This window comes from Penaeus chinensis, chromosome 7 (genome assembly GCF_019202785.1).
Source record: "Penaeus chinensis breed Huanghai No. 1 chromosome 7, ASM1920278v2, whole genome shotgun sequence".
Taxonomy (NCBI): domain Eukaryota; kingdom Metazoa; phylum Arthropoda; class Malacostraca; order Decapoda; family Penaeidae; genus Penaeus; species Penaeus chinensis.
In genome coordinates this window covers 6,915,323-6,929,687 of record NC_061825.1, presented here as the reverse complement: position 1 = coordinate 6,929,687, position 14,365 = coordinate 6,915,323, and the positions used below count along the sequence as shown (strand labels likewise).

At 34.3% G+C, this 14,365-nt stretch overlaps 1 protein-coding gene across 1 annotated transcript in view; it reads left to right on the top strand.

The window, feature by feature from the left end:
- LOC125027085 (cleft lip and palate transmembrane protein 1-like) overlaps window positions 1-14,014 on the top strand; it is a 20,566-nt gene extending 6,552 nt beyond the window's left edge. Inside the window, exons 5-11 of the mRNA XM_047615881.1 lie at window positions 55-200; window positions 840-995; window positions 5,971-6,134; window positions 6,659-6,834; window positions 7,312-7,555; window positions 8,440-8,636; window positions 9,808-14,014. Coding sequence (XP_047471837.1) covers window positions 55-200; window positions 840-995; window positions 5,971-6,134; window positions 6,659-6,834; window positions 7,312-7,555; window positions 8,440-8,636; window positions 9,808-9,969 — 1,245 coding nt within the window. The 3' untranslated portion in view covers window positions 9,970-14,014. The remainder of the gene's footprint in view (window positions 1-54; window positions 201-839; window positions 996-5,970; window positions 6,135-6,658; window positions 6,835-7,311; window positions 7,556-8,439; window positions 8,637-9,807) is intronic.
- The last annotated feature ends 351 nt before the right edge of the window (window positions 14,015-14,365 follow it).

Below are 14,365 nucleotides of genomic sequence, written 5' to 3'. Positions count from 1 at the left end.
CCGTGATCATTCAATATGAAACGAAGCAAATTCATCTTTCTTTATTATCTGCAGAAAGCTGAGACCATGAAAGAAGAAGTTATTTCACACTGGCATCCAAATATAACTGTCAATATTGTGCATGACTTCACACAATGGACCCAAGGTGCTGTACCCCCTCCTCTTGATGAATATGTACAGTTCACACCTGCTGCAGATAGGTATGTAATGCTTTTTTTGTATGCTTAATTTAAACTCTGCAGTATACTGCCTTAAAAGATAACTATGGTGTAATTTGTATTTAGCCTTGTAATAATACGAAAGTGAGTGATACTTTCAATGTTAATTGATCTTACTATATTTTATGTGCAATTTTACAGCCTTTCCAACCAAGAAGACAGATTTGAAACCCATTAAGATTTTGTGGTATTTGGTACATGTAATTCAAAATATTGATTTGAGAGATTCCTAGGCTTTTTGAACCTTTTTTTTTTTTTTAATTCTTATTTCTAAGTTATAAGAATTGTAGCCTTTCACCATTCTAATGTTTCTTTCGTAGAGATCTGCCAATGAGTTTGCATGTTTCAAAAAAAACATAGTTATTTAATATGTTGCTGTATTGGTTTGTGGTGAATAAGGGTATAAAAAATAAGTATATTTAGTATAATCACTACTTGAAGCAGTTAAAGTTTGCTTAAGTAGGTAATGTGTGATATGAATAGGTTTTCTTGTGTGGCCATAAATTTGCATAGATATACTTGGGTTTCCCAGAACCTGTGAGATGGTTCATTGGGTAGTTATTACAAGATTTTGTTTGTATTTTTCTATATGTCACAGCTACTGTATGTCATTTGTTCCAGATATAAACCTATCACATTCCTGAACACCTACTGGAACCTGGTGAGAGATTACCGGCCCATCAACGGCACCACGGAGATCCTTGACCTGACCGTCACTTTCCAGCCTCTCTCACTGTTCAAGTGGCAACTCTATGCAGCCCAAGCCATGAAGAGCAGGTATGAGTGCCACTTAGATTTTCAGGAGGAGCAGGAAGAGGTGAAAATGCAATTGTTTGATGAGGCAAAATGTGTAGGGTTGGCTGAGAATGAGTGTCCGGCCTTCGAGCTAGTTCAGGAGTGAGGAAGGTGTGGGGGGACATGAAGCTGATTTTGCTCATCATGGGGCCTTTTTCATGTCGTTTGGTTAAGTTTTGTATGCTTCTTTTTTTTAATGCCTAGGAGAGATGGAAGAAATTCTTGCTCTTTGTAATTTGTGTGTGAATGGTTTGTTACTGAATGTTCTAAGGTATAGATCTCACTTTTTAAACTTCTTTCCAAAGAATTGAACTTTGAAGATCCAAGACAAATGGGTCTTAAAAGTCAATATTATCTTTTTCCTTCCAATGGTAATAGGAAATACACTGGTAATGATAGAAATCAACATTTTAAGGAAAAGATAGAAAAGTGACCAATTTTCATGGCTGGAGTAGGCAGCTGTTTTTTTTTTCCATCTTCAGCTTAGGCTTGGCTATTGATGGCAGTAATACTAGGGGTTACCACCTCCTTTGAGAAACCCCATAAAAGTTCAGTTAATGGAGTGATGATTGATTTCTAAGTTACAGTTTTGATGTATGCTTCCCTTTATATTTGTATCTGTTCATTCTTATATGTCTCAGGCGATTGGATGTTTTAGTAATTTTTGCACATTTGCACTTTTTAATGATTTTAGCAGTGTAGCTTTTACTCTTATGAAGCTTTTTTTATGGATGTTTGCTTTTTGAAGATCTAGTCTACTGAAACTGGCTGTGGTGAGTGGAGACCTGGTCAGAACTCTTTCCTTCTCCATCTTTTGGTTTTCATTAATTAAAATGGTCAATTAAAAGGGTGCACTACAAAGACTTTCAGATTTCTCACATAACCACTGGGAATAATGATAAAGATAATAATAAAAACAAACAAAAAACAGAGGTATAACATTCTATCTAGTTATATTATTTTGTTCATGCATTTCTTCATGACTTGTACCTGCTTTGTCTATTTTCTTGTCTCATGTTCCTTTGTGATCCATCTCTCTTTTATTTCTGCAAGTGTATGGGCATGCTTATGGATGGGAATGTTTATGTCTGTGCTTATTCTGTCTTCCTTTTTCTTTATTGTTCTTTCTTCTTCTTAAAGACTTAGCAGTAGTCTCTGGAAGCCAGTATGAATAGCCATAAAGAATTTCTTGAAGAATCCACAGGATTCTGGTGTTTTAAGATATTATTTTTTTCTTTATATTTATTGATTACTTGTCTTTCTTCAGTTATTTTCATGCTTTATCATACTGTTGCTTGCTTTGTTGGTAGTATGTATTTGACTTTGCAGTGTGTTATCTGGTGATTGGGTCATATGCACAAGCTGTTTCTCTGAAATGTTAGAATGTCTCAATAAAAAGCTACTTCTGTCATTCTGCCTTTGCTCTTATTCCTCTGCTTTCAGCGTATTCTTTCCTTTGCTTTTCAGAAGGATGTACGATAATTTCTGTACAAGTGATTTGATTATTTCATTTTGTTTATTTTGTTTTATTTATTTTTTAACTTAGCCTATGAAGAGAAAAGTGAAGGAAGGTTATCAGAAGGAAGTAGGTTAAATTCTATTTATCAATGAGATCTCTGTGCTAAGGCAAATGTGTCTGCTGCTTTTGTATCAGAAATTGTCATATTGAGCATCTTTTATAATGATTTTGATAATGTTAATTGGATTCTGCAAGTGAAGGTAATCATGTGGGGACATCTAATATCCAAGTGAAGAAATCAAAATAGTTTTTCCATGAAATATCTAGCCTTATTTTGGGTGAAATTATCTGAATGATTAGAGGGGAAACATAAAATGATCACAGCTGGAAATTTCCCATAGATGACACTTGCTGTATAGTACTGCACTCTTTTGTATACTATTATATGCTTCCAAGAGTAATTAGTTTTAGAATAGAAGAAAGTAGTGAATATTTTTGCAAGAAAACCTACATGATACATATAAATGTGTACATATACATAGTGCTTATATATTCATACATGTACATATTACAGTGTATATAGAAATTTAAATGTGAATATGCCTGTATATAAAAATGTTCATATCTCACAATCTCTCTATCCATTTAGTGACACATTTATACATGTATACCTATTAGTACATATACAAGGTCCCTTGAAGATCTGTTGCAAAAATTTTGTCTTCATGAATGTGTGCATGTGTCCTAGTGAATGTATCTCTATATATATATATATGTGTGTGTGTGTGTGCGTGTGCGTGTGCGTGTGTGCGCCTTTGTGAATATTGTCTCTTCATGAAAGTGTGTGCATCTGTCTTTGTGAATGTGTGTGTGCGTGTTAATGAGCGTGTGAATGTGTATGTTTTGTGGGTGTATCTCTGTGAGTGTGTGTGTGAATGTGTCTTTCCTTGAATATGTGTGTGTATTTATGTGTGTGTGTGTGTATTTATGTGTGTATGTGTATTTATGTGTGTGTGTGTATTTATGTGTGTGTGTGTATTTATGAGTGTGTGTGTATTTATGTGTGTGTGTGTGTGTATTTATGTGTGTGTGTGTGTGTGTATTTATGTGTGTGTGTGTGTATTTATGTGTGTGTGTGTAGTTATGTGTGTGTGTGTGTATATTTATGTGTGTGTGTGTGTGTGTGTGTGTGTGTGTGTTTATACACAGCATTTTTGGTAGCCAAATATCAAAAACTACATAATGAGACTGGAAGATGTTAAAGCCATCTTCTGGTATCCTGTGGGAATATTGGCACAGTTTTCTCTGTGTCCTCCGAGAAATATAGTATGCACAACCCAGATTATACATTCAACTGTTACTGTCTACAAGATGCATATTCTTTACTTACTGAAAATGCACATGCAGTGTACATACATCAGAGAAGATAACAGGTAGTGAATTGTGGTGAGCTGTATTCCCTCAAACATAATAGTATGTGTTTAAAATTGATATTGCTAATACTCTTGCATGATATAATTTATCTAGCAAAAAAAATGTTACACAAAGCTTAGAGGGTAATGCAGACATTGCCATATACCATACAAATTAGAAATGTCAGTAGAAAGGCTAAGGCAATTCCCAAAGAATTTGAAGCCTTGGTCAGCATTTGCTTTGAGTAGACAGAAAACAAAACAGGGATGATTATCCGCTCTATTCAGTACATTATCATAAGACATCACAGCAGTTCCACAGTTTTGAATTTTAAAGATCTGTCCACTCCGTCAGGCATGGTCAGGTGGGTGTCTGTAAAGATCTTTCTACAGGCAAAAAAACAAGGAATCTAGTTGTTTACAGAGTAGTTTTTCCACCCATGATGTCATTTGTTTGTGCCTATCTGTATGGAGAGACCTTAAGATATATGGAGGGGAGCAGAAGAGATTTTATCTGATTAATATTTTTTCTTCCTGCAGGATAGTTGCTAAACACACATGCATGTACATGTACTTATAATTTGGTATATTATAAGTTCATGTATTCAGATTATTTCTATGTACACACAAATGTAACTCTAAGCAGAGTTGGGAAGTACTGCCAGCACATTTAGACTAAAATCATAAGCTGGAAAGAAGTCTCTGTCACAATAGATGCTAAGACATGAGTACCATTAACATATTACAGTGCTTTTAGGTTTCTTGTTACTACCTCTTGGATAAAGTGTCAGAGGCATTGCAATTGTTTTTAGTTATTTTCATAGAGTTTACAGTAAAATTGGCAGTATCTGAACAAAAACTAAAGGGCGTGTAATTACCAGACCTCGTGCTTCATCTTTGCAGTTGGGAGTTGCCTTATGCATTTTCATTCATAATATAGTTTTTTCATGGGCTTCAAAACTTTACAAGTAGGTGGTGTAGAGTGAATCAAGTTTGTTAGCTAACTGTGAGTCGATAGTACAAAACATTATTATTAGCATGCAGACAACTTATTTCTTTTAGTTTTTGTTATGTTCAGTTGTGAAAAAATCCTATAACCCTTAACAACTGAACTATCATGATATGCTCCCTGTTCAAGCTAACTCAGCAAGTGCTGTAACATGCCCTTGATGAAAAACAACAACAAATGTCTGATACAGCTTGTTTGTATTTTTAAAATATGATGTAATGTTGCAGCAGTTGCCCATCCATTACAGACAAATATGCAACAAGTTGACAACCAAGTTGATAACCAAGTTGACACTTACTCAGAGGCGCACACGTACACTCAGAGGGGCATGGGCATACACTCAGAGGTGCAAACACACATACACTCAGGCACTCGCATGATACGCAGGCACACACATAGACACAGAGGTGCATACCTTCCCAACTGCCTATCTGCCCTTCTGACTTTCCTACATTCTCCCTCCCAACCTTACAACCTTCTCACCTCCATACCTCTATTTCCACCTACCTACCTTTCCACATGTCGTACTTCCTACTTTCTTGTATTCCTACATTCTGTTCTATGTACTTATCTACACAGAATGCTATAGATTTCTCCATTCTCATATGAGTGTTGAGAATGGGAGATGTGAACTCACCAAAAGCAAGTTTTGAGATAAATTGGTTTGAAGTTTGGATTTTACCCTGATCATGAGTTTTACTTTATATTTATGACCTAAATTCTCAGGCATTAGGCAAATATACACATTTCTTGGCATAAGATAGAATAGATATCACAAAAAACAGGGGTGCAAGAATCACATTTTTTTTAAGGTGGCGGGTTTGTCTCTCCCATTCTCAATGGCTCGTGTATTGCTTTGATTGCAGATATGTGATATGTAAAAAAGTATGATGTTCATTGCCTCTTATATAATCATGTAGGTATTCTGACTCTAGCTTATATTTCAACAGGATTGGTAATTCATCAACTTACATAAGATGTTATGTCCCATGTACATTCATAGATGTGTATGTTAATAAAACCCTCTTTACTTGTACATGGTTTTAGCAGAAGATTGATTTTGTTTTTGGTTTTCAGATGGCCCGGCACAGCTATGTTGGAGGGCCTTGGTGGGGAAGAGGATGACGAAGACCAAGATACCATCAAGGAAGCCTTTTTGGAAACCTCTCCATACCTGCTGGCACTCACAATGGCCGTTTCACTCTTGCACTCCGTATTTGAGTTCCTCGCCTTCAAGAATGGTATGTGTTCATACCAGTGATGTGTTTGAAAGTCTTGGTAGGAATTTTAGATATTGTATATTCTATGCCTGAATTCTCAATCATAGGACAACAGAATTACAAAGGTAAGTAGTGTTAGTTCAGCATAAGGAGGTCTGTGTGACATTTGGAAAGAGATTCATAATAGCAAAGATTAAAGCAGCAGCAATGAAGCATTCAATTATTAGATTATATTGAAGTAGTAGTTTAAGTGCTACATCAGAAGGTATATTTAACCCTCAATTTAGAATATAGTATTTTAGAATAATATGAAAATATGAAACCAGTGTAAAAAGTAGATGAATTAAAGAAAGAAAATGATACAATATTGCAATAGAATTTGCCATGGATAAGCTCATTATGCTACTTGTTGTCTCAAGCAAAATGTTGTTTATGATGGCTATTCACACTTGTATGTATCAGCCATAAGCACTGGTGAAATAAATGTTCCTCCTGTAAGAATGAACACACTTTGACTGTAATATTTATTAATTTTTCCCCCCCAGATATTCAGTTCTGGAACAATCGTCAGAGTCTTGAAGGCTTGTCAGTCCGCTCTGTGTTCTTCAACGTGTTCCAGTCTGTTGTGGTCCTCCTGTATGTGCTTGACAACGAGACCAATTTTGTCATCAAGGTCTCGTGCTTCGTGGGGCTTGGCATTGAGCTCTGGAAGATCACAAAGGTAAGTGGATATTTTAGTGGTCTCTGAGTTTGTTAGATATGAGGCTCCAGTCTTTTCAGTTATTAGGTATGACAGAGAAACAGGAAGAAAGAATTAGTTTAGTAATATAAGATTTTTTCCTCTTAACCCAATGGCGACGGGCACGGCTATCGCCGTCATAACAATACGCACGATGTGCGGCGTGCGGCTGTCCGCATCGGTGCCGCGCCAAAACGCCCCGAGGCAATGATTCGGCTTGATGGACCGATATCACGCGCTCGGAGTCGGCGCGCTGCCGCCGTTCGCCAGAGCGTAGAGTTTTTTTTAATTTGCTATACCCGGCGCCATTGGGTTAAAAACCACCCGTTCTCTGCTAAGTCTTAAGTAGGGCTAGTGAGGTTCAACTTTTAGCAGGTTAGCTTTTTTGTCATTTTTTGTTAAAATTAGTATTAACATTATTTAGTAGTTATCTGTTGTTGACTTATTCTCATTTTGCAGGTTACGAATGTCACTATTAATAGGGAGAAACGGATTATGGGCATCCCTACACTGAAATTCACAGACAAGGGAACATATGTGAACTCCAAGACAAAGGCCTATGATCAAATGGCCTACAGATATCTGTCAGTAGTGCTCTTCCCTCTGTTAGGAGGCTACTGTGTTTATTCTCTCATCTACCAAGAGCATAAAGGATGGTATTCCTTTGTTCTGTCAATGCTTTATGGCTTCCTCCTAACCTTTGGTAAGTACTGCAGTGAATATTTTACTCATAAAGTAAAGTGACTGGTCGACTCTACCTGGTTAGACCATCAGAACATTCCAGAAGACTAAGGTCAGATATTAACTAGGAAGTGCCTATCACAAGGCATGATACAAAAAAGTGAAAAGATTTAGGTGAAACAAAACACTTGAAATATAAGTCAAATTATAGGACAAGAAATTAACTCATATAGTCTCAGGTTAGACAAAAGATGCACAGATAACCTTGGGAGTATTTGGATAATCTGAAAACACTGCAAGACTGGCAAATAGAGGCTTGCTTTTTTTTTTTTTTTTTTAATTATTATTATTAATCAGTAACATTTGTCATTTTGAGGAGCTATAATAACAGCGTCTACTAAAACAAACATGTAAACAGTAAAGGCATATGGCTGTTGTTATTTTTCACTTGGTATTTATCTTGATATTTGTGTAGACTGTCCAAAATATAAGAAACTCTTTAAGACAAAATATGCACAGATAATTTCTGAATAAATAGCCTTTTTCCATCTGTACATGCCAAAGGCCTCTTTGCAGAATCAGAATATGAGCAGACAGTTTCATGATAAGTTCAGATGTATAGACAAAGTTAAAGAACTGCATTGAAACAAGACTGTCACACTTACTGACAATTGCCAGGCAGACCAAATCAGTCCAGGCTAGACCATATGGGGTTCTGGTTGACATTCATTCCCTCCTCCCCCCACCCTTTATACTGTATAGTTTTATTACTGTGAATGATGTAAGTTTTGAATTGATTTTTTGGACATTAAATTTTATCAAGGTTTACTGAATTTTCATAATAGTTGAATTTAATGTGTTGTCTTTCACACATGCACTTAATCTGGTTTTCCCATATTTAAAAAGGTTTCATCATGATGACTCCACAACTGTTCATCAACTACAAGCTGAAGTCTGTAGCTCACCTGCCATGGAGGATGCTCACGTACAAAGCTCTCAACACCTTCATCGACGACATTTTTGCATTTGTTATTAAGATGCCCACCATGTATAGGTTGGGCTGCCTTAGAGATGATGTGATCTTCTTTATCTTCCTGTATCAGGTATGTTCTTCGGGTTTCCTTGGCCGAGTAGAAATAAGGATCATCTTTTGTGAATTTGTTATTTCTTTAACCCAGTGCCGACGGGCATGCGTAACCCAGTGCCGACGGGCATGACATGTACATACGTGCTATGCCTACTGAGAGTTACTTGTTTGATTGTTTTTACACATAGATGGCTACACTTGTACTAAGTCACCAATGAGCCAGTTACGAGTACTGCCTGTCTCGCCCGTTTACCCTTTTAATTGATTTACAAAAATATTTTACATTATCTTATTTTGCTGTTACTAATGTTTATAACATTATAGTAATTATAATGTTTATAATAAAATAACATCATCGATATTCATAGCACTAGTAAAAAATACATTTTTCCCACCAATTCGAATCAGGTAAGGTCACAAGGTCTACTAATTGACTCCTTTGTGGCAAAGCACTAACAGAGCCATATATGTGCAGACATTTCACACAAAATATAGAAAATGAGCACAGCATTTCCCCCTTTTTTTATTCATTTTCATCGGCGGCATTGGGTTAATTGTTGCTTCTGTTACTTGTATCATTGTCGTTGTCAGTCATCAGCAGTAGTCATTGTTGTCATCTCATCATTATCATATCATATAATATATATGAATATCCATGTACATATTTAGATAATGATAAAAATGAATGAATGAAGAAAAGAAAAAGAAAAAGAAAAATATATAAGATTTATCTATGTATGTGTTCAAATATATATGTGTATATATGTATATGTATGTATATCTATATGTAAGTATATGTATCTATACATTTGTGTGTGTGTGTGTGTGTGTATTAGTGTATATATATATATATATATATATATATATATATATATATATATATATATATATATATGTATATATATGTTTGTATATGTATGTATATGTTTATATATGTTTATATATAAGTATGTATACGTATATGTATATATTTGTATATGGTATATAAGTATATGTATATATGTGTGTGTGTGTGTACATGTATGTGTGTTTTTTATCTATATTTATGTAAATACATAGGTTTATATGTATGTATGTATGTATGTATTCATGCAAGGGATGTCAGACCTAGGGGCAACAAGTTACCTCCGTTGTAAGAAGTCTTCAAAGGTCTCTTGATTTTACTAAAAGAAAACTTTTATCCTCAGCGTTATATCTACCGCGTTGATCCTTCAAGAGTCAACGAGTTTGGCTTCTCGCAAGACATGGAGAAAGAGGTCAAGGATAAGAAAACAGAAGCGCTTGGCAATGGATCAACGGCTGCTGAAGGCCAACCGCCCAAATCTTTAGAAGAAAAGAAGAAAGATTAAGGCATTTTACCTCAGTATTTTCATATATATGTATTTAATCTTACTGAGATGTACAAGATATGTATGTAGCAGATGTTTTCTGGTACAAAGCATATATTTGCGTATGCAGAAGCTTTTCCATATATAGGGAGCCATTTTTTATTTTTAGTCTTGTGTCTGTATTATTTAGTAGACTACTCATTTTTTTGTAGGTTGCTTTTAGAATAATGTATGTTTATTTTGTATTGATTCTCTTGTTTACGTTGACTTTTTTTTTTTTTTTTTTTTTTTTTTTAGGGAAAGTTATAATTTACACTGGAAGTCTGTTAGGTTCACTCCAACAGATCATATATCTAGTCCATCAGATATTTGATGCTTGGCTGATCTGATGCAATGATGTAGAGCATAATATAAACCATGGCAGTCCAACTTATGAATAATAATGTAACTTTCTTTGCTAAAAGGAGCATGTGCACCCTTGAAACTTGTAAGGCCCATTCAGGAACTAGCTTTGGAACAGATTTGTGGAAACTTGGCAGTGAGGTTTCTGTTCATTGTTACTTTTGTGGGTTTTAGGCTAGACGTATCATTTTTTTGAAATCCACAGAATTTCAAAATGTTTTTGGTTAAATTTTGATTGCTCAGAACTTGTTTAAATCTTTTTTTTTTTTTCTTCTTCTTCTTCTTCTTCTTTTTCTTTGTCCTTTCTTTGTCTGTTTCTTTTTTTTTTTTCTAACCAGTAGCTTTACAAACTTGAATTGCCTGAGCCATACCATATTGTTGCCAAAAAATTTAGTTCTTAGTTATTGGAGTAGTCTTTGTCATTTTATTATCGCTGGGATTAAAAAAAAAATGCCCAGGTATCTGGTTGCTGTTGCTGTTGATTTTCTGCTTGAGAGTTTGAAACCCAGAAAATGTTATCATTTCATCAATGGTTGGCTATTAATAGGCTATGATTGGTTGTCAGTTTTTATTTTTTTGGTCATAATGGAGTTATTCAATATTACAAATTACCTTTATTTCTTTATGCCCATTTGCACTTGCATGTGTAAGATAGTTGCTAATACTCTTTGGTTTTGTGAATAATCTGTTATTTTTGTTCATTATTTGTGTGGGTTCTTCCATAGAACAATATTTTTTTATTTTTTGTCTACAGAGGGGGTTGCAGTTTGGGGATAAGTTACAGATGGTTTTAGTATATATATATATATATATATATATTTTTTCCTTTTTTCTTTTTCTTTCTCTTGAAAGCATTATTTTGCAATATGTATGGATGGCCAGCCATGGTACTTACAAAACTGTTCTTAATCATCTTATACGGTGAACCAGTAATCCAAAGAAAATAATTTCACTGTAAATGAGCACTTTATTCAGTGAACTAATTGCTCAGAAAAGGAAAAAACAGTATGATTGTAAATTAGTATTTTATTCAGTGTCTACTATAGAGATATTTCAAGAACAAAACAAGTGTAATTATGATACCCAAAGCATATATGAGGGTTTATCTGTATGCCGTGGGTTATATAGCATAGCATATAAAATCCATAAGAACTGTGAATGTTTGGGTAAAAAGTGGCTTGTGTGTAAAAAGTGGATTGTTTGTAAATGTGCTGATGTGAACACCATCTAATACTGTGAGAGTCAGGTTTAACTTAAGTGTTTGAAGTGCTTGTATATTTCAGCTCATAGCCATTGTAAAATTGATGTAAATTTAGATTGCTCTATTTTATACCGGATATAAAGCATGTATATCAGTGATAATCATGTTAATATATTTATTTGGTTATGCCACAAAACATATTCATATGGCTCTTTGTTTTAATGACATGTAAAGTATGTCATAGTTTGACATATAGCATTGTAATAATAAAGACTTATTATCACACTAATGCAAATGTGACCTTAAAGAAAGTGTAATGTCTTTCAGATTTCTTGGATTATTTTTGATCCTCATTTAACTGGTTTTCATTATGCAATATCTGTGTTTGTGATAATTGGGGAATGTGAAGATAAAGGAAAAAAACTGTGATACTGAATATCGTTGAATCACATTGTTTATCACCAAATCAAAGCATTCTTCAGAAAAAGAAGAAAAAAAAATAGATAAAGTTATTGAAGTAAAATATTTCTTTTCATTGTCAGCATTCAAATCAATCTGAATCTAGACAGAGTACACTTACTTGACAATCCTATATCTGATCGCCTCCTATGTTAACGGCTCGAAGCGCCTTTACAGTCTAGAACATCTGATTTGATTTTAAATATGAAGTTGGTCATTTAAGGCAGACTGTTCCTATTCTATTTGATGGCATGGTAATAAAAAATATACATGCAGAACACATGAAGGTCTTTAGAAGCAGTTCCCTGCAGAAATTTTATTCTTAAAATCTTGATATTTTGGCATGATTCTGAAGTAGCTGCAACTAATAACTGAAACACAAATTACCTGGTACTATCCCTGAATGAAAGAATTTGTTCAAATTCCATTGGTGAGTAATCAACTATTGCTGTTATGAGGGATAATGCTGATTATCTACTATAGGTGTTCAAGATTAAAAATATTTGATCTGGAAGATGAATATCTATTTTTCTTATTTTAGACAAACGGAAGTAGTAAACTTTAATTTAAGAGTACATGAAAATGGTGGATAGCAGTGTTTTTCCTTTTTTCTCAATAGTTTATATCACAAGCAGGTAAAAATGTAAAATTTGCAATCCAAAAAGGATAAATGTTAATGTATGACTGATATGTAATGATTAAGTATTAGCAATTATTGTTTAATCAGTGACAAAGCAGTTTCTTAATGCTAATGATATTCAAAAGATACTTTCTGATAACCCATGTGTGTGTGTGTGTGATTCAGACATATAAAGCATTAAATACAGCTATGTAAGTGAGTTTACAAAAACATTAGAAGACTTCAAGATGCTGTCTAGCATGAACAGCAGATAAGGAACTTTAATAAAACAATAGACACCAGTTGGGAATTTAAAAAAAATGATTTTAACTGTAGCTAAATGTTTGCTATATTCTGGCAAATTATTTTTCTATATGAATTTCATAAGCCATAGAAAGTTGACAGGAAGTAAAGAAATTATCTAGATTATATGGTATTAAGGGTATTTTCTTACTCTAACTCACTGAGAGCAGTAAAGCATTATGCTTTGAGTGCTAACCCTTGATGGAATCTATAATTGTAAATTGCCTTTCATACTACTGGGTGGCAATTATCCTTTGTCTTATGCTCTGTTAACCTGCCGCTAATGACCATACATATTGACGTGGCAGATAATCCTGAATAATCAGTCTTGGTTAACTTTAGGAAAGAAGTTTGGATATGTTTAACTATAATGCAGACATGTGGGCAGTGCATGAGTGAGATTTGTTCCATTCCCTCTTAATGTGATGTAAAAATATTCTGTTCTGATATTCATTAAATCTGAATGGAATTTGTTAAGCAAAGTGGATGTTGTAGGGAGTAGAGTCAGTTGAGTTTATATAAGGATTATATGACTCAAGAGACTTAAACTGGTTTTTAGTTTTGCTGGAGGTCAAAGTGGATCTAGGGACTGTAGAAAGGTATGCTGATCTCTCATTTAAATAAAGGGCCCAGTTTCATAGGATTTTGTTATAAACTTTAAGTGCTGTACTCATTGTAGTTTGCAATACATACTGTAGGCGAGTTAATGTATTTTCAGTGATTAATTTTGTTTAATCTATTTGTAGGTGTCACATTATAATTTCGAAATAGTTGTGAGATTCATTCGGATGTGAAAGGCTGTTGTGTGATATATAAGTATAAGCTGAAAGTGCATTGTCCTCTGGTTTATGTTGAAAATACAGTATATGCCAATGTTATGTAAATCAATATTTACTTTTGAAGAACAAGCTACAATGAAGGATTGTTTTATATGACTGACATATGAAAATCCTTATTTAAAACTAGGCATGTATTATATTGTTGACAAAATGTGATTTAGTACTATTATTTATCTGATATGAGAAGGATGTCAACATGTCATTATTGTAAACAATATATTCCTTAATGGTGTATTTACCATACAGCTGGCTTTTATTTTTTCTTGACATTTACTAAAAAACTAGATACAATAGCAGGTTGATAACTAATAGAAATCACTTATAAAATTATATGAGCCTCTGAAAAGCAGTGCAGGCCATTGCAATTTGGCAAAGCTTAAAGAAATCCTCTGTATTCACGTAGCTTGATTCCTCGGACAGCTAATTACCCCATCATGTGGGTATTTTGCCTTCCTATTAACCACTGAAGAATTGAAAAGTATGAGTGAGTGAGTGGGTGAATGAGTGAATGAGTGAATGAGTGTGTGTTTGTTAACATACATGCTGAGAGACAGACACACACACACAGACACACACACAGACACACACACAGAC